The sequence below is a fragment of the Salvia hispanica genome, chromosome 2 (assembly GCF_029641045.1).
Source record: "Salvia hispanica isolate PSC_SH4W2 chromosome 2, Shi_PSC_v1, whole genome shotgun sequence".
Classification (NCBI taxonomy): domain Eukaryota; kingdom Viridiplantae; phylum Streptophyta; class Magnoliopsida; order Lamiales; family Lamiaceae; genus Salvia; species Salvia hispanica.
This window is the reverse complement of record NC_142693.1, coordinates 29,159,488-29,177,402: the sequence shown is the minus strand read 5'-3', so window position 1 is coordinate 29,177,402 and position 17,915 is coordinate 29,159,488. Positions and strand designations below refer to the sequence as shown.

Genomic DNA, 17,915 nt, shown 5'->3' with positions numbered 1-17,915 from the left:
AAGGACTAGTGAGAGGGGTGAGTGGGAGGGGCGCCACCGGAGACACTCGTTCAAAATTAGCTGTGTATTAATTGATCTTCATGAATTAATGAGAAATCAGTTTTTTCTTTAGTTGGATCAGACAAAAGTGGTCTAATAGCGGAACTTCTATTTACAAAAGCATGTATTAGGTGATTAATCACCTCTTTTTTTATCAAGATTTTGAAATTTTGCTTGGAAAACATAGACTTAATACTTATTAGTGAATTATATAATCTTATCACGAATTAACTATTGTGGATTTGTCTTTTCATTGTTCTTTTCCGAGAAACATCTTGATAGGTTTGTGCATTGAAATCGGAAGATGTAAATAAATTTTTGTAACAAAAAAATCTAGAAAAGTCGTAGTATGATATTTTAATGGAGATTGATGGAAAATATATTTAATTACAAATTGTAGAAAAGCTTGCAAGGTTCAGCCAAAAGTAGATAATTATTAAATTAATTGTGTGTACTGTGTACCTAAATTATAGATTAGATTGTGTATTAAACGTAGTATAATAAATTTTAATTAAGATAAAGGATTATAAGTTTATGAGCCCAAAACCCTAATGTAGTCAATATAGCATTTCTTTGATGAGAAGTAGCAATTAGCTAGAGTACGTTTAGAATGTTTAGAATATTAGTACTTATATTTTTCTATTCTACAGAAATAGCTAAGTGATTTAATATAATTAAAATTATCAAGCTACAATTGAATTTTTTTAATTTCATCATTTACTAGTATTATTTTTAATTTTAAATATTTATTTAAATTGTGATATATATAAAATCAAAATAAATGAGCGAAAAATCAACCGTTGTCTAAATATACCAAAAATAAAATTTAAAAAAAATCTAAATGAAAACACTAACATCTACTGTGACATGGTGATGCCTCAAACCACCCTCCACGGCTTTCAGCCGCGTGGTGGGGAATGGCAGCCACTCCGTTTGCGACTTGGCTGCAGTGGCACCGCTAGTGTACCTGTACGGGCGCCAGGCAGCCGAGTCTCGGGCAGCCATAGATGTTCTTATAGTCAACATCCCATCATAAGTATCATTTTCAATGTTTCATGACTTTCAAATTAGATTTATAGTTCTCTGAGTTTGCCATAACTGTGATTAAATGAAGTATTCAATTTTGGAGATATAAATAATGCAGTCAAAGTACGTACTTCTTTGACTACTATTAATACCTTATATATTCATGATACAGCGTATTAGTACTATAAAATATTTTAATATGTGTAGCAATAACTCTATAAGATTTTTCATATATACACTAGCATGCCTGAAATATTTATAATAATTGATGAATATTTCCTGAGATTAATATATACATTCGCGTACAACTTTATTATTTATGACTTCATTACATACATTTAATACCATTAATAATGCTATACTATTTATCATGCACGAAAAGTAAAATACTCCATATCGTTCTATGTTGACCATATTATCTTATAATAATAAATTCCATACAATGACATTTGAGAAGCTATAGTGTTCAAAATTTTTATAGAATTTATAATGGCTACTGAGGTCTAGTTTTAATTATTGGAGTGTCGGCGTTCAATCGAGGAGTCACATTTTAAATACTAATAGTTAACAAATCATATAGTTAAAATCTAATTAGTATTACAAGGTTTAAAAACGAAATATTAAAACACATAATTTATTATTTTTTTCTTATTGTCCCATATGTTTATAAAATGATGTATTTGATGATGCTCAAAAGGAATAAAAAAGAGGTTTTTTTTATTAGAATATATATTTTTTTACTTTTTTCTTTTCCTTTTTTACTCTAACAATATCATTTTATGCATCAGATTTTATATGTATATGAGATAATTGAGAAAAATTAAAATTTCGTAAGTTAATATTCAATATTCAAAGCTCATGGATGGACTGAATAGTTTAACTAAATTTCATAATTTAAATAATTAGTACTCCATTTCTTTCGAATATTCCTTTCATGATGTAGCAATTATTCTTCTATGTTTATTTATTTTCAATATAAAAAAAAAATATATTAGCAGCTCATAATTAGTTGCAAATCCCATAAAAGCACATGAAACTTGATCTCAAAGCCAACCCGGCACGTTCTTTTCCTTCCACACTACTTTACTTTATCAACTAGTAGTAGTAGTATTTATTTATATCACTTGCTCCATCTTGAAAAATTGTAACGTTTACATATTTCTTCCATATTTAGTGTTAGTAAACCACATCAGTGTTTACAAAAAGAATATTTAATTTGAATGAGTAAACTGAAATTTTCTTGATGTTTAAGTTATAGGTTTTTTTTAAAGAGTGGATTTCAATGCAAGCAATATTGAAAATTGTGTCTAAAGAAAATATATATAATGCCGTACTTTAGTGCCAAATGCCAATGTCTTTTCATTATTTGTAAAAATTGAGCGGCCACCTTAGTTATTTTATACTTTAATGTTTAATTAAATTATTATTATTATTTAGATAAAAGGGTTATAATTACCTAAAATTGTATTAATTCCCGTTAATTTAACCCAATAACCCCAGTTGAATATTTGTTTTTTCAAACAATCACTAAGTTTTCTAGACATCAAAACAAGAAATGAAGTCAATAGAAAAGTTCCAGCTTCTAATGATAATTCACTAGAAAATGGGCCGTATCTTTAATAAGGCCAATCAGTTTAAGTGGGCTTAGTACAACCCACTTAGCAAACTTATAATTTTCTAGCCCAATCAGCTTTTGCCCATTCCACTCTCTCATATAGATTTGATCCATTGTTTGGAGTGTTATTCTAAAATATCTCATCGTTTAAGTAATTTCTAACCACCCAACTTATCAACTTTTGTAATAAAATGTCCCGGAAAAACTTACGTTGATAAGAATATTGACGTGACATCCAAAAATTACGCTCCAATTATCTACGTGGCAATGGACATACGTTGAGTAATTTTTATGATTAGTACTTTACTCGATTTTGTTTAATCATTTGCAGCATTTACTCGATTTTGTCACAATCTTAGAATAATCTGTAAATGAAAGCCAATTTTGATAGTGTGATTAGTAAATGAGAGCGAAATTCAAGGCTGCAAATACAGTCATAATGTATTAATATGCGAAATCAAACAAGAAAGTAGAAATAATTATAAATAGAAGAAAAAAAAATCACACAATTTTTTTTTTTTTAAAATCAACTTCTACTTTGTTTTGGTGTTTCTCTATTGTGCCTCTTTTTCTTCATATTATATCCAGCGCCAAAAAAGAACTCAACCAACCATCTTGGCTTTCCATATCGAAGAACACAACAACCAATACCAATTCCTATGAGTCTACATCCATACCCCATCACTACACTTTTCCACCCAAATCCATCTATAAAATATCCATCTTCTCTTCGTCTTCGAGTTCTTCTTTTGGCCCACTCTCGCCGTTGCATTTTCTTATCAACGGAACTCCACATAACCCCAAATTTCCCACAAACGAATCATTTTCAAACGTAGAAAACTGGTTAGATTGTGGTATCTGTCCCACCAGATCATTCATTGAAAGGTTTTAATTTCGAAAGAAATGTCAACCTTGTCATCTCATTCGGAATCACTCCATCCAAATAATTTGAAGACAAGTCCAACGATTCAATAGCACTCATGTTTGCAAGAGATGAAGGTATATTTCCCGTGAGGTTATTATGTGACAAGTTCAAGTACTCGAGAGACGTAAGATTTCCTATTGAACGCGGAATAAACCCTGAAAATCTATTCGAGGACAAGTCAATTATCGTAAAGGAATCCACTAGTCTCTCTAATAACTGATCACGACCTTTCAAAGTGATTGTCATCTCCACAAAAGCTTGATAGATATTATATGCTATTTCCGTCACATTTACCTTGCTCATATGTACCATTGCTTTGAAATTCATGATATACCTTTCAGGTAAAGCGCCAACAAATGCATTGTGCGACACATCTAAAACTAGCAATTCGGGAAAGGGGAGCTTGGTTCGCGAAGGCAGTGACATGTTACCATCAAACTTGTTAGACCTCAAGATTAGCACCCGAAGTTGAGGAAGGGCTTCCATCCAGTACGGAAAATTGCCATGTATTCTATTATTTCCAACGTCGATGCCCTTTAGATTTTGGCAGTTGATTAAGGATTCATTTTACTCCCCTCGCAATTTATTACCGCTCATATTGATGGAGACGAGACTGCAACCATTGCTAAATGTTGACGGAATAAGACCACCGAAGCGATTCGCGTTTAAATGAAACATGAACAAAGATTGACTCATGTTTCTAAGGCACCATGGAATTGTTCCTGCCAAAATGTTGTGTGAAAGAATAAGATTTTCGAGGGATGTAAGGTTGCAGATGGTGGAGGGAAGCTCGCCATTTAATCTATTGGAAGAGAGCAATAAACTTAATAGTTTTGAATCATATCCTAGGCTGGATGGTATTGGACCTGAAATATGGTATGAAGAGAAGGATATGAAATAATTTTCTTTACATGAAAAGCAAATAACATTATGGAAGCTTACCATTAAGTTTGTTATCAGAGAGGCCTAAATAATCCAAAATTGGTAGATTTCCAAAGATGGATGGTATTGGACCTTGAAATAGGAAAAAAAAATTCATAAATATTACTCCACATGCATATACAAAGTAAGTAATGATTTATATATATTGGGGCAGGTTCGTGTTAAAATGACAACACCTCTTAAAGTGACATCATACCACCATTCCTAGCCAGTTATGTGCACACGTGGACGAATAATCAGCTGACATGTGATAATCATAAAAAACACTCAAGGGTAAATTTTCTCGGTCTACAATATTCAATAGGCTAAACTATAATTTTTGCCCGTCTGCAATATCCAATACGCTAGACTGAAATCTATAGATTGCAGTGTAGCGTTTATAATATTGCAGGCTACGTGGTGTCACTTTAAAAGGTGTTGTCATTTTAACGCACCCCTACTGGGGCATATCCATTTAATAACAAATTCTTATTAAGTAACTACAAACCATAAACATTATATGCATTTGTAATGAACACTTTATTCGGTTTGTAATGAACATGGAATGGACTACCCCTATAACGAATATAGTATATACTATGTTCATTTCAAGGGAACGGTACATTACGGTGGTGTTCGGTTTCCAAGGTAAAATAATAACAAGATACAATCTAGGATTGAGTTGTGAGATTATTTTAGTCATTGGGGGTTAGCTATGACTAATTATCCCATGATTATCCATCTAGGATTGAGTTGTGAGATTGAATCTCATGAACCAAACACACTATAAATTTAATCCCGGATTCAATCTTGCAAACCAAAAACCTCCTACATATACTCTATCCGTCCTAAAAGAATATGCACTTTGGGTTCGACACAAGTTTTGATGCAAAATTGGTAAAGTAAGAGAGATTTAGAAAGAAACAGTAATTAAAGTATTGTTAGTGGAGAATGGATCCCACCTCATTAGAAAGAAAAGAGTTTCTAAAATTAAAAAATGTATATTCTTGTGGGATGGATAAAAAGAAATAGTGCATATTATTATGGACATATGCGTATATAAAATGTTTCATGGTTTGTAGTTATGCAATAAGAATTGTATAAATTGGCTCACCAGTTAATTTGTTGGAACCGAGGACTAGATAATATAATTTGGCTAGATTTCCAATAGTAGATGGTATTGGACCTGAAAATTAAATGAATAACAACTTAATTAAAAATTTGTTTGAGTTTTCAAAGGAAAAAGTGATTCAAATGGTGTGATATTGTTGCATATGGAGGATGGAAGCTTAATAACCATTTAAATTGTTTTCGGAGAGATCTAAGCCCTTCAATTTGATAGATTTCCGAAAGTTGGTGGTATTGAACCTGAAAGAATTTTTGAAAGATAAAAAAACATCCAAAATCCAAAAACAGTTAGTAATATACAGGACAATACAACTTTATAATATTCTAATCATCAACTAGATATTTCTCTTTCTCCTTTTGTATTTCAATTCTTACCTATTGTGTGCATAGATATACATGATCAAAAACAATAGTTGAACTGCTTGAAGTTAATTAGAAGGCCTACCAATGAAAGAATTGTTGGCAATGGACAAAGACTGTAGGGCTTTCATGTTCCCAATTTCCAAAGGCAACGTCCCGCTAAGTTTGTTACTATCTAACCAACTGTATACCAAGGAAGACAAGTTTAAAAAGGAAGGCGGGATAGGGCCGGACAAATTGTTAAGATTCATGAGCAGATAGCTTAAACGATGAAGATGACGAAAGACAAGTTTAAAAAGGAAGGCGGGAAAGGGCCGGACAAATTGTTATGATTTATGAGCAAATAGCTTAAACGATGAAGATGACGAATCTCTTGTGGAAAAACACCTGTAAAAATATATGATCACAAAAAGTTCATAATTCAAGTGTATACTCTTGAAAAAAAATAATGTGATATTTATCTACTGAAAATGATGCCATGAAACTTGTTTTGAGTATCATTTAATGTGTTTTGATGAAGCTCACCATTTAATATGTTCATCTCCATATTTATATACAACAAATTTGATAGATTTCCAATGGCAGGTGTTATTGGACCTGAAAATTGGAGAAACAAATTCATAGATATATATATTAATTGAAGCTAGTAATGAATTTTCTATTTTATACATCATTTGCCACAAATTCAAGAAAATGTTTGTCAAGTTGCAAATAAATGATGAAACTCACCATTAAATATGTTGTCAGAGAGTAATATGTATTTCAAATTTGATAGATTTCCAATAGTGGAAGGTAATGGGCCTGAAAGAAATTATTTGGAAGATAAATCACTAAATAGACAAAAAATATGTAATATAGTAGCATTTCACCAACAATCATTACTTCCAAGGTGAAATTAAGTATGTTAAAAAACATGAAAAAAATACAATTTTCATCAATTATGGAATTCGAACCATGACGTTCCATTCATCCAGTAAGAATGAAAACGGTTTTCATTTTCCACAATAAAAATTGATTTTTATATTGTTGTCGTACTTAACTATATAAAGAATGACAAAGGCTAGAAATCTTACCTGTTAAATAATTTAGGCCAAGGATCAACCAATGTAATGCTTTCATATTTCCAATGGAAGGCGGCAACGGACCTGACAAATAATTGAACTCCATGTCCAACGTTCGTAAATTATCAAGACAACCAATCTCTCGCGGAATAACTCCTACAAAAACATAAGATCACAAGATGTTGAATCCTTTCCTGCAAAATTATTAGGTCACAATTATATTTTAATGTCTCAACTATATATATTTGACATTTTAGAATTGCATTCATGATGCAAAAAACACATACACCGTAGTTTCTTGAATTTGAAATATATTAACGAGTAATTTTTTTGGATTAGAATATACCTCTTAAATAGTTTTGACTAATGTCTAACACCTTAAGTTGTGTGATGTTACCAATTTCTTTGGGCACATGTCCGTTAAAATTGTTGCGCGAAAACCTAATTCGCTCGAGTTGAAGGCATTGACCCAAACTCAACGGTATATCTCCCTCCAATTTGTTCCGGTGTAGATTAAGTACTTTGAGTTTTTGAAGTCTGTTGTGCCTGCAAATGTCCTTCGGAAGGGAACCCGATAAGCTATTATTGTATAGATGGATAGATTCGATTACCGTTAGATTGAAGATTGATGGAGCAATAGGACCATGAAGATGGTTTCCACTTAAATCAAGAGAAACAAGAGAATCAAGATTTCCGATTTCGGGTGCAATGCTGCCTATGACTCCCATATGTGAGATATCTAATCGAGTCACTTTATTAGCACGAGAATCACAAGTGATTCCGATCCATGCGCAAACAGAGGTTCGAGTGCTCCAATTTCGCTTTATAATATTGTGAGAGTCTGAAGTGATGAGGGCTTTAAAAGCAAGAAGAGAAGATTCATCATTTTTTATTTCAAGTGTGGTAGCAATGCTATAAGTGGTGATGCAACAAAGAAATATGAGAGAAGGTAGGGAAAATGGGGAAAACATCTACATGATGAAGTTGGTATAATTTTTAGTGTGAGCAAACAAGAACCCCAACAAATGCCCTATATATGGTTGGATTATGATAATGGGCCATAACAAGAAGAATAAATGTGCATTATATATATAGTTATGTGGGAGAAATTATATATTTAGTGAATATTTATTCATGTATGTGTGTGAATATAAAGTGATTGATGAGTGGTGAGTTAGTTGTGGATATATATATATATATATATATATATATATATATATATATATATATATAAAGAGTGGTATTCAATGGCCATAATGTCAACGCCCTACAAGGATGATGATCGAACTAAGAGAGAATTAATACTCTCTCTATTTCGAAAACCTAATTATTTGTTATCAAATGCAAAAGTAGACGACAAAAACACTTTCACATCTATATATGAGGTTCAGAGACCATAAATGATTGAAAAAGGAAACAAATAGTACTCCGTATTTGTTAGTTGGCACAATGGTAAAGTAGTAATGTCTGATGCCAAAGATTTTTGGTTGGAGTCTATCTTGACACGACCTTTAAATTTATGTTTATTTCATATAAAAAAAAAGAAAATGAAAGGAAACAAATAGGAAAATACAAAATAAAAAAACAGTAAAATGGATGTTTGAGATGTTAGTTTAGGATTTAAGGTGATATTTTATTTTAAATAAAAAACAGTGTTATAGGCTTGTTTTTCATTTTTTGATCTACATAAATACTCTTTAGAAAAAACTCAATATGCCTATAATTGGAAAATATGTAGTGTGTAAAAGTGCTAAAGAGTACACAAAATGTGGAATGAAGAATATAAATTGTTAACTGTTTGTCTGTTTGTTTGTTTTTTTTAGGAAATTAAATTGTGAAGATAAAGATGGAAAATCAGTACAGAGGGAATATTAATGGACTTTTCTGTAGTAAATGGTGCGATCATGATAATGGAGTGAAAACTTCCATTTATTTTCAATCACATTGATTTGTAGTAGTAGTTATTATTTATGGTCGGCCATTGTATAGAGTTTTGATTTATGCAGAAGCATAAATGTGCATCACATAGCTATGTGGGAAATGTCAAATGCTTGGTGAATATGAGTGGTGTGTGACTATGTATATGTGAGGAGTGGTGCTGAATGGCACATTATGGCTACCCACCACCCAAAATTAAATTTTTAAATTTAATTGGTAATTATTAAAATAAAATATTAGTTTTAGTCTACGCAAAATTTAAAAAAATGACTTACATACCCTTTGCATGAATTGGTCGTAGAAGATGCCGAGGCGAGCAGCAAGCTATGGGAGGACGAGGAAGTGTTAACCGCGTCTTATAAATTCGATTGAATTCAGATGATAGTACAAGCAATTCTTGAAGTCTATAGTAAGTAATGAGCTGAGAAGCTTTCTATGGATCATTGAAGTGAATATTTCAAGGCTCTTTTGAAGATACAAAAATACACTTTTTACCAAAAGAAAAGGAAGGAATCAACTCAAACAAAGATGAAAAGAAGAGGAGCAATAGTATCAAGAAAAGCACAATTCTCTTTATGGCTTTAAATTAGGTTCCCCTGCGTGTTGGTGCAGCTCTGGAGCGTCTCTTTCTCTTCTTCGTCTTGTATTTATATCCAACGCCAAAAAAGAATTCAACCAACCATCTTGGCTTTCCATATCGAATAACACAATAACCCATACCGATTCCAACTATGAATCCACATCCATATCCCGTAACTACACTTTTCCACCCAAATCCATCTATAAATTCTTCATCATCGTTATCATCTTCTTCCTCTTCTTGTTTTGGCTTAGTATCCTCTCCACATTTCTTCGTCAGCGGAACTCCACATAACCCAATGTTTCCCACATACGAATCATTCTCAAATGTGGAAAACTGGTTAGATCGTGGTATTTGTCCCACCAGATGATTCATTGAAAGGTTTAATTTCGAAAGAAATGTCAACCTTGTCATTTCATTCGGAATTACTCCAACCAGATTGTTTGAAGACAAGTCCAACGATTCAAGCGCACTCATGTTTGCAAGAGAGGAAGGTATATTTCCTATAAGGCTATTGTGTGACAAGTTCAAGTACTTGAGAGACTTAAGATTTCCTATTGAACGTGGAATATTCCCAGAAAATCTATTCGAGGATAAGTCAATAATCGTAAAGACTTCCAGCAGTCTCTCTAATAATCGATCCTGACCTTTCAAGGTGATCGTCATCTCCACATAACTTCGAAATGTAGAGGATCGTTCTATCTCATCCACAGTGATCACTTCTATCATTGCTTTGAAATTGTTGATATACCTTTCAGGCAGAGAGCCCGCAAATGCATTCTGAGATATATCAAAAACTTGCAACCAAGGAAATGCAAGCTTAGTTCGTGAAGACAGTGACATGTTACCATCAAACTTGTTAGACCTCAAACTTAGCACCCGAAGTTGAGGAAGGGCTTCTGTCCAATATGGAAAATTGCCATGTATTCTATTATTTCCAATGTCAAGGCCTTGTAGACTTTGGCAATTGGCTAAGGATTCTGGTAATTTTCCTTCCAATTTGTTACCACTCAAATTGATGGAGACAAGCCTACACCCCTTGCTAAATATTTGTTGATGGAATCAAGCCACCAAACTGATTCTCATTCAAATGGAAGATCCGACAAGATTTACTCATGTTCCCAAAACATGGTGGAATTGTTCCACCCAAACTATTATTTGAGAGAGTAAGAACTAAAAGGGACGTCAGGTTGCACATAGAGGATGGGAGCTCGCCATTTAATCTATTGGACGTGAGTTGTAGAGTCCACAAATTTGATAAATGACCAATGGTGGATGGTCCTGTGCCTGATAGTTTGTTGGTAGAAGAGAGATGAGACCAAAATATGCAATATTATCAAACTGTGCTTGTTTGGTAGCTTAGATAAGACCAAAATATATGAGTTATATGGATTATTTGGCTATTTGGTGGATAAAATAAGGCCATGTTAGGCCATCACAGCCCATTTCGGCCCAGAGTGAATTAGTTTAAAAGGATGGATTATTTAACAGCCCAAAAAAGTGAGATAACATAAATTATCTTAAAGCCCATCTTAATTAATTTTCTTGTGCTAATTTAATGCCTACCAAACATGCACCTTAAGTTATTTGGAGGCTCCACTAAGTGTGAGTATTAATTTTTGTTTTAATGAAATTTTGCATCACAAGTCACAACTAATTGCTTTCTTTTTAGTTACAGATGGAGTATAGAAGCTCACCACTTAATTTGTTGGATTTGAGATCAAGATGCTTTAAATTGGCTAGATTCCCAATAGTGGATGGTATTGGACCTGAAATGAATAATGGCTTAATTAAAAATATGATTGAGTTTCCAAAACCTTGTTGAATATGGGGACTGAAGCTAGCTCACCATTTAAATTGTTGTAGGAGAGATCTAACTCCACCAACATTGATAAATTTCCAATGCTGGATGGCAGTGAACCTGAATGAAGTTAATTAATAGATAAAATATCTCCAAAATGCACATTGCATGCTACAAGCAATGAAAATGTTACTCTATCCATGCATAATTGGAGGAAGAAAAGTTCCTTTGACATGGATTTTAGTACTATAAGAAAGTAACTTCCATAAGTTCAGAATTCTTGTGTTTGATGAAATTTTAACCAAAATAAAAATCATTAAATTATATAGGAAAAGTACTGCAAAGTATTTTTTAAGTTTCTCACTAGTCCTAATAAATAAGCTAAATGAAATTAAGAGAAGACAGCATGTTAATATTCACAATGGTTGTATTAATATATACTCCGTATGAAAAGCATAAATAGAAGTCTTACCAATGAAAGAATTGTTCTGAATGCCCAAAATCATTAGCCCTTGCATGTTCCCAATTTCCGAAGGCAATACCCCACTAAATTTGTTACCTTCTAACTGAATACGTCCAAAGGAAGACATGTTGAAAACGGCAGGTGGCAATGGGCCTGACATATTGTTATCATTCATGAACAATGACCTTAAATAATGAAGATGATGGATCTCTTGTGGAATTAAACCTGAAAAGTTATATAATCACAAAAAAGTTAGATACAAATTTTAGAGATAAGAAGATCTTCAAGGCATGTCATGCGTCAATGGAAGCTCACCATTTAATTTGTTGTTTCCCAAATTTAGAAACCACAAATTTGATAGATTTCCAATGGTGGATGGTACTGGACCTGAAAATTGGAGATGCAAACTCATAGAAATTGTGTGAAATTAGCAGAGGCACAAATTCAAAGTATGTATGTCAAGTTTTTGATTAATGATGGAAACTCACCATTTAATGTGTTGTTAAGGAGACTTATGAACTCCAGATTTGATAGATTTCCAATAGTGGAAGGTATTGGTCCTAAGAGAAATTATTTGGAAGATAAATTTTAGTATAGTGGAATATAAATCATATCTCAAAAAATGTAGATATAGGAATTTGCTAATATAGATATAGGAATTACTTTAGTACTCTAATACACAAATAAATATAGATATATAAATTTGATAAAACTAAAACTTATTTTAAATTAATAATTATGAATTATTTTCAATTCTTATAGATTGTGAAGGTCTGCAATAGATATGTATAGAGCTTAGGATAAACAAAAAAAACATTGCACTGGACTTAAAAAGTAAATTTAAATATATTTCAAAAATATGCTCTGCAAATGGAGTATGTAAACTCACCATTTAATTTGTTGTTAGAGAGACTTATGAACCTCAAATTTGATGGATTTCCAATAGTGGAAGGTAATGTGCTTAAAGAAAATGAATTATATCTAAAAAATATAGGTTTGAATTACTTTGTTTTACTCCACACACAAATTAATAAAAATATAGGTTTGAATTAAGCAAAAATCTATTCACAAATACAAATTATGAAGATCTACAAATGTTGGATATGTTATAATAGGGGAGTGATCAATTGCTAACTCATCATTTAATTGCCAACTACAACTAATTTAAGACCATAGGATTTTAGAAAATTTGTAGTCTACAATTTGCCACGTGTAATTTTAATTTCTATTAATTAAATCGAAAAAGATAAAAAAAACTACCAAATTAAGGTTTTGGATGAAAATGTCAATATAGTGGTTCGAAAATATCAAAACAATGCTTTGATAATGTGAACACAATGCTTTGAGAATGTTAACACATAGCTTATATTGACATTCTACATGTATTATATTGACATATTTTATATATCATGTTGACATTTGTTGCTGTACGAAAAAATAAAAAATGTTCGATTTTTTTTTCAAATTTTGACAACGGAACATATGCAAGTGGGATCTCGTTAGAATCGTTATTAAACTATCTTTAATTTGATATATGTTGTGCTAAAAAATAATTTAAATCGAGAAAGTATATACGTTTTAAAGTTATGAAATATTTTTCAAAAGTTAGTTACAGCTAATTTGTTGTAAATTGACCATAACACTCTTATTGACTTTTTTTTTTATTGTATTGATATTCTGGGACTAATGATTTAGATCTTTAATTTAAACATCTAATGAATATTATTTAATTATAGTTAACAATTAAATATTTATTTAGCAATATAACACTTTCATGATACAAAGATTGGATGCAAATGCTATACATGCTTTCTAGTTTCTACAATGGTTGCGAATGTTACATGAAAAAGAAAGGTTAATAATGTTACCGGTTAAAGCATTGTCCTCAAGGATCAACTGTTGTAATGCTTTCATATTTCCAATGGCAGATGGCAACGGGCCTGACAATTCATTGGACGACATGTCCAACATTTGTAAATTTTGAAGATGATGAATCTCTTGTGGAATGATTCCTGCAATATTATCATTTATCAGAATAATTTCAGTTGTATATTTTAACAATCAGAAAAATGATAATTGATCTGAGCTTAGTGGGTCAGGTGGGCCATCTAGGCCCGATGAGGCCCAGCTTGGCACATGCCCATGACTGAAGCAAGTCTAGCCGAATTAAGGATCTCAGCTTGAGCTACGCCTATTTAGTAGTAAGTGGGTTGATATGAATTTTTTTCCATTTATTTTTGAATTTTTTTATTTTAAATTATTTACAAGATTCTTTTTACTATAGCTCATGTATATAATTATTGGATGATTTTAGAAGTACATGAAATATTATATACTTCCCCCAATCCCACAGAAATAAGTCATTTAGGGTTGACACGACTTTTAATGTGTAATTAGTAAAGTCAAAGAGAAATGAATATGGATTATTTGTATGAAACGGACAAAAAAGGAAATATAACCTATTTCTATAGGACGCATAGAGTAATAAAATTTAGTTAACAAATATGCATGCTCAAGTTTATGATACTGTAATAATTACCCTCTTTGTCCTAGTGGTTAGGTAAGGGTTTTAATATACAATTGTTAAATTAAGAGAGAGAGAGACAATAGTAGAAGTAGTGTTAATAAAGAATGAGATCCACATTATTAGTATTTATACTTTTCAAGGACGAACTAAAAGAAAAATAATTCATACTTTTGGAATTTTTATAATTGCAAAAATAATTCAAAACACTTCACACACACACACACTCAGCGGACACACACTCACACACTGCACACACACACTAGTGCGTGTGCACTAAACAAACACACTACACATCGGACAACATCATATGATTTCTAATTCTATTCCTTCCAATTCAATACCGGACAACATCCTTTGTCCGGAATAATTAATTCTAATAATAACAATTAATTAAAATTGAAAATGACTTTTAAAACAATTAATTGTTCATATTTCATTCCGTTCCTATATTATTTATACTTACCAAGCATAGAAATGAAATCAATCAAGGAATAACAATTCATTCCCTTAGTATTCCATTTCATTTCCTCATTATTTCATTCCATCATGTCAAACATGGCCTGAATGTTCAGACAAGTCGAATACATCAAAGCAAATATAAAAAAATTTCACACAAGGCAAAGACAACGGATTTATAGTTGTCACAAATGCAGATATCGATTGAGGATATCTTATGATCAATGGAAATAGCGAAATGATAGTAATTAAAGGACCAACTATAGTTAAATTCTGAGCATAGAGATTAGAAAATATACCTCTCAAGTGGTTGTTGCTAAGGTCTAATACCTTAAGCTGTGTGATGTTCCCAATTTCTCTGGGTACATGTCCACTAAAGTTGTTGCCTCCAAATGTAATTCTATCAAGTTGTTGGCATTGAGCCAAACTCAACGGTATATCTCCCTCCATTTCGTTGCACCCTATTTCAAGCACTTTGAGTCTTTGAAGTCTATTGTGCCTGCAAATATCTTTTGGAAGGGAACCAGATAAGCTATTACCGCCTAAATTAATCAATTCGATTACCGTGAGATTGAAGATTGATGGAGCAATAGAACCATCAAGTTGGTTTCCACTTAGATCAAGAGAAATCAGAAAATCAAGATTTCCGATTTCGGATGCAATGGTGCCTCTTACTCCCATCTTTGAAAGGTTTAATTGAGTCACTCTGGTGCCATGGGAATCACAAGTGACTCCAATCCATGAGCAAACTGAGGTTTGAGTGCTCCAATTTTGCTGTATAGTATCTGAGGTGATGAGGGCTTTGAAAGCAAGAAGAGAAGATTCATCTCTTTTTATGTCAAGTGTGGTTGCAATGCTATAACTCGTGAGACAACAAAAGAAAATGAGAGAAGGTAAGAAAAATGGGGAAAACCTCTCCATTATGGTAAGTGTAGGCAATAAATTAATGCTCTTTATACTAAAACGATTGGGGTGAATTTTTGGAGATCAATTTAAAGCGTCGAATACTAAGTCAAGTCAGTCAAGTCAAGAGCACTAAACAGTGGCCACAAATTGACGGTGAAGATTAATTATTTCATACTACAAGATATTGGAATATATGTGTGACAGAGAAGAATACTAGCTAGTATTTCAAATACAAACACAGTGTTGAAATATAGTATATGAATTTAATGCTATGATTAAGATGGTACGGTCATCACATTTGCATGGCTAAGACAAAATTTAAGAAGGAAGGGTCTTTGCTACTATATTTATATTTAATAAGATTCTCTTTGTTGCATATTTGTTAAATCATTTTACTAAATTCTGGTTTTATATATTAACTTTGAGTTCCGCCTATAAATTCTTATATTATTGATTTGTTTTAATTTGCAATCAAATTAATGATTATGTTCTAATTTTATAATCAAACTAATGATTTCTTTTGATTTGCAAACAATCAAAGTTTCAGCAATTACATAATTTGATGACATAACGTGGCATTATCAAACATCAGCCAAAACGAAGTCACGTTAAACAACATTGTATTATTCTAGATTAAATAATTTCATTTGTTGAATTATGATTTATATAAAGTCATATAACTGCCAAAAATTTGATTGGTTTCAAAATTAGAAGAAATCAATAGTTTCGTAATTTATAAGTGAATACCCCTTTATTAAAAATAAATAATACTCACTTCGTTCACAAAAAATAGTCTTATTTTTTCATTTTGGGATGTTCATGAAAAATAGTCACATTTCAAAAATGTAAACTTTCTCTCATATTTTACCCACTTGATCTATTTTCTCCCCTCTCTTTCTATCTTTATCAATTTCTCACTAAAATTCGTGTCTTTCATAAATAAGGCTATGTTTGGTGGACGGAAGGAGAAATGTTGTTTTTTAGAAACTTCTCCATATTTATCATTCTAGCTTGATTATATTTTATTAAGGCACACTAAAAACTATACTAACTGAACAAGGTTCTTTTTATATTGTTATGGACTACAAAATTTGTATTGATATTCATTATTTTTAACTCTTAAACATACAAATTTTCTATCAATATGTTAGACTTAGTCATAACTTTTAAATCCGTTACTTGTGTTGTTTTGGATAAACAAATTATTTTTTATTCTAATTAGCAGTACCAGTATAACTATATGTCTATATTTATAGTGCAATAGTACTGATAAATACATATAGATTATGTGGCAGGGTACTGATAAAATGCAAACTTATATATTGTACAAATTCAAAACTCCTCAGCACAGCTTCAACACAGTTTCAATACAATATCAATACCGTGTAAAATTTCAAGATTTTAATGTCAACACAATATCAACACAATTTCAATACAATATCAACACCGTGTAAAATTTCAAGATTTTAATGTCAACACAATATCAACACAGTATCAATCATTGACTATCGTTGGAATTCTGTTGACATTTTCCTGTTGATGCTTTTCTGTGATCTGTTGACATTTTTCAATGGTTCAGATCATAGTTTTGAGTTTGTACAATATTTAGAGTTTTCATTTGATCGCATCACTTACGTGGCATGTGCAAGATTGCCCTATGTAAATGCTACTGACTTGGTTTGTTGTTTCTAACATACACTTTTCCGATTTCATTTTTTTCCTCAGCTCAATATTACAATCACTTTAACAAGTTAGAAAGAATCTAAAATAAGCCTCGTAGCGATTCATAGTCCTCTTGGCAATGGACTACCATGTGGAATATTGAACAAAAATAACGCATAACTTTGCTCTTCACTCAGCACAAAAATTAATGTGCATCGACGAAGACTTTGAAATTATAAAGCAATATACATTATTAGTCTACCATTATAAGCTAAAAGCCTACCGGTCCCAATTGTTCCTAAGTCTTAGTCCATCACTACAAAGAGGACTAAACAATTGCGCAACTAATCAGGCAGAAGAGTCACTGTGAAATTTAAATTGAAATCTTCAATTCTAAGTTTTGATATTATAAATATATTTGGATCTGAAACAGAATTACAATTTCAAATGCTCATAATTCTATAATCCAAGAGTTGATGTAAATATATAATTTTCCATTTTATAAAC

The 17,915-nt window shown here is 31.7% G+C and overlaps 2 protein-coding genes across 7 annotated transcripts; both read right to left on the bottom strand.

Annotated features, from left to right (window-relative positions):
- Positions 1-4,235: 4,235 nt before the first annotated feature.
- Positions 4,236-8,063, bottom strand: LOC125202845 (uncharacterized). Of its 2 annotated transcripts, none has more exons than XM_089064539.1 (9): positions 7,422-8,063; positions 7,088-7,231; positions 6,744-6,815; positions 6,540-6,611; positions 6,100-6,197; positions 5,824-5,894; positions 5,641-5,712; positions 4,548-4,619; positions 4,236-4,471 (listed from the first exon to the last, which is right to left on the bottom strand). In XM_089064539.1, the coding sequence occupies exons 1-5, from the start codon at positions 8,044-8,046 to the stop codon at positions 6,190-6,192; spliced, it is 921 nt and encodes a 306-aa protein (XP_088920665.1). In that variant the 5' UTR covers positions 8,047-8,063; the 3' UTR covers positions 4,236-4,471; positions 4,548-4,619; positions 5,641-5,712; positions 5,824-5,894; positions 6,100-6,189. The 2 variants fall into 2 exon arrangements, with proteins under 2 accessions (XP_088920665.1, XP_088920666.1); XM_089064540.1 differs by having other exon boundaries at positions 4,236-4,327.
- A 1,367-nt stretch (positions 8,064-9,430) lies between these two features.
- Positions 9,431-15,753, bottom strand: LOC125191567 (receptor-like protein 9DC3). 5 transcript variants are annotated; one of them, XM_089064102.1, is made up of 8 exons: positions 15,140-15,753; positions 13,726-13,869; positions 12,346-12,417; positions 12,173-12,244; positions 11,867-12,082; positions 11,443-11,514; positions 11,291-11,362; positions 9,431-10,880 (listed from the first exon to the last, which is right to left on the bottom strand). In XM_089064102.1, the coding sequence occupies exon 8, from the start codon at positions 10,434-10,436 to the stop codon at positions 9,600-9,602; it is 837 nt and encodes a 278-aa protein (XP_088920228.1). In that variant the 5' UTR covers positions 10,437-10,880; positions 11,291-11,362; positions 11,443-11,514; positions 11,867-12,082; positions 12,173-12,244; positions 12,346-12,417; positions 13,726-13,869; positions 15,140-15,753; the 3' UTR covers positions 9,431-9,599. The 5 variants fall into 5 exon arrangements, with proteins under 5 accessions (XP_088920228.1, XP_088920229.1, XP_088920227.1 ...); XM_089064104.1 differs by having other exon boundaries at positions 10,513-10,880; positions 15,140-15,652; XM_089064103.1 differs by lacking the exons at positions 12,346-12,417; positions 13,726-13,869; positions 15,140-15,753 and having other exon boundaries at positions 11,867-11,960; positions 12,043-12,082; positions 12,173-12,239.
- Positions 15,754-17,915: the final 2,162 nt, after the last annotated feature.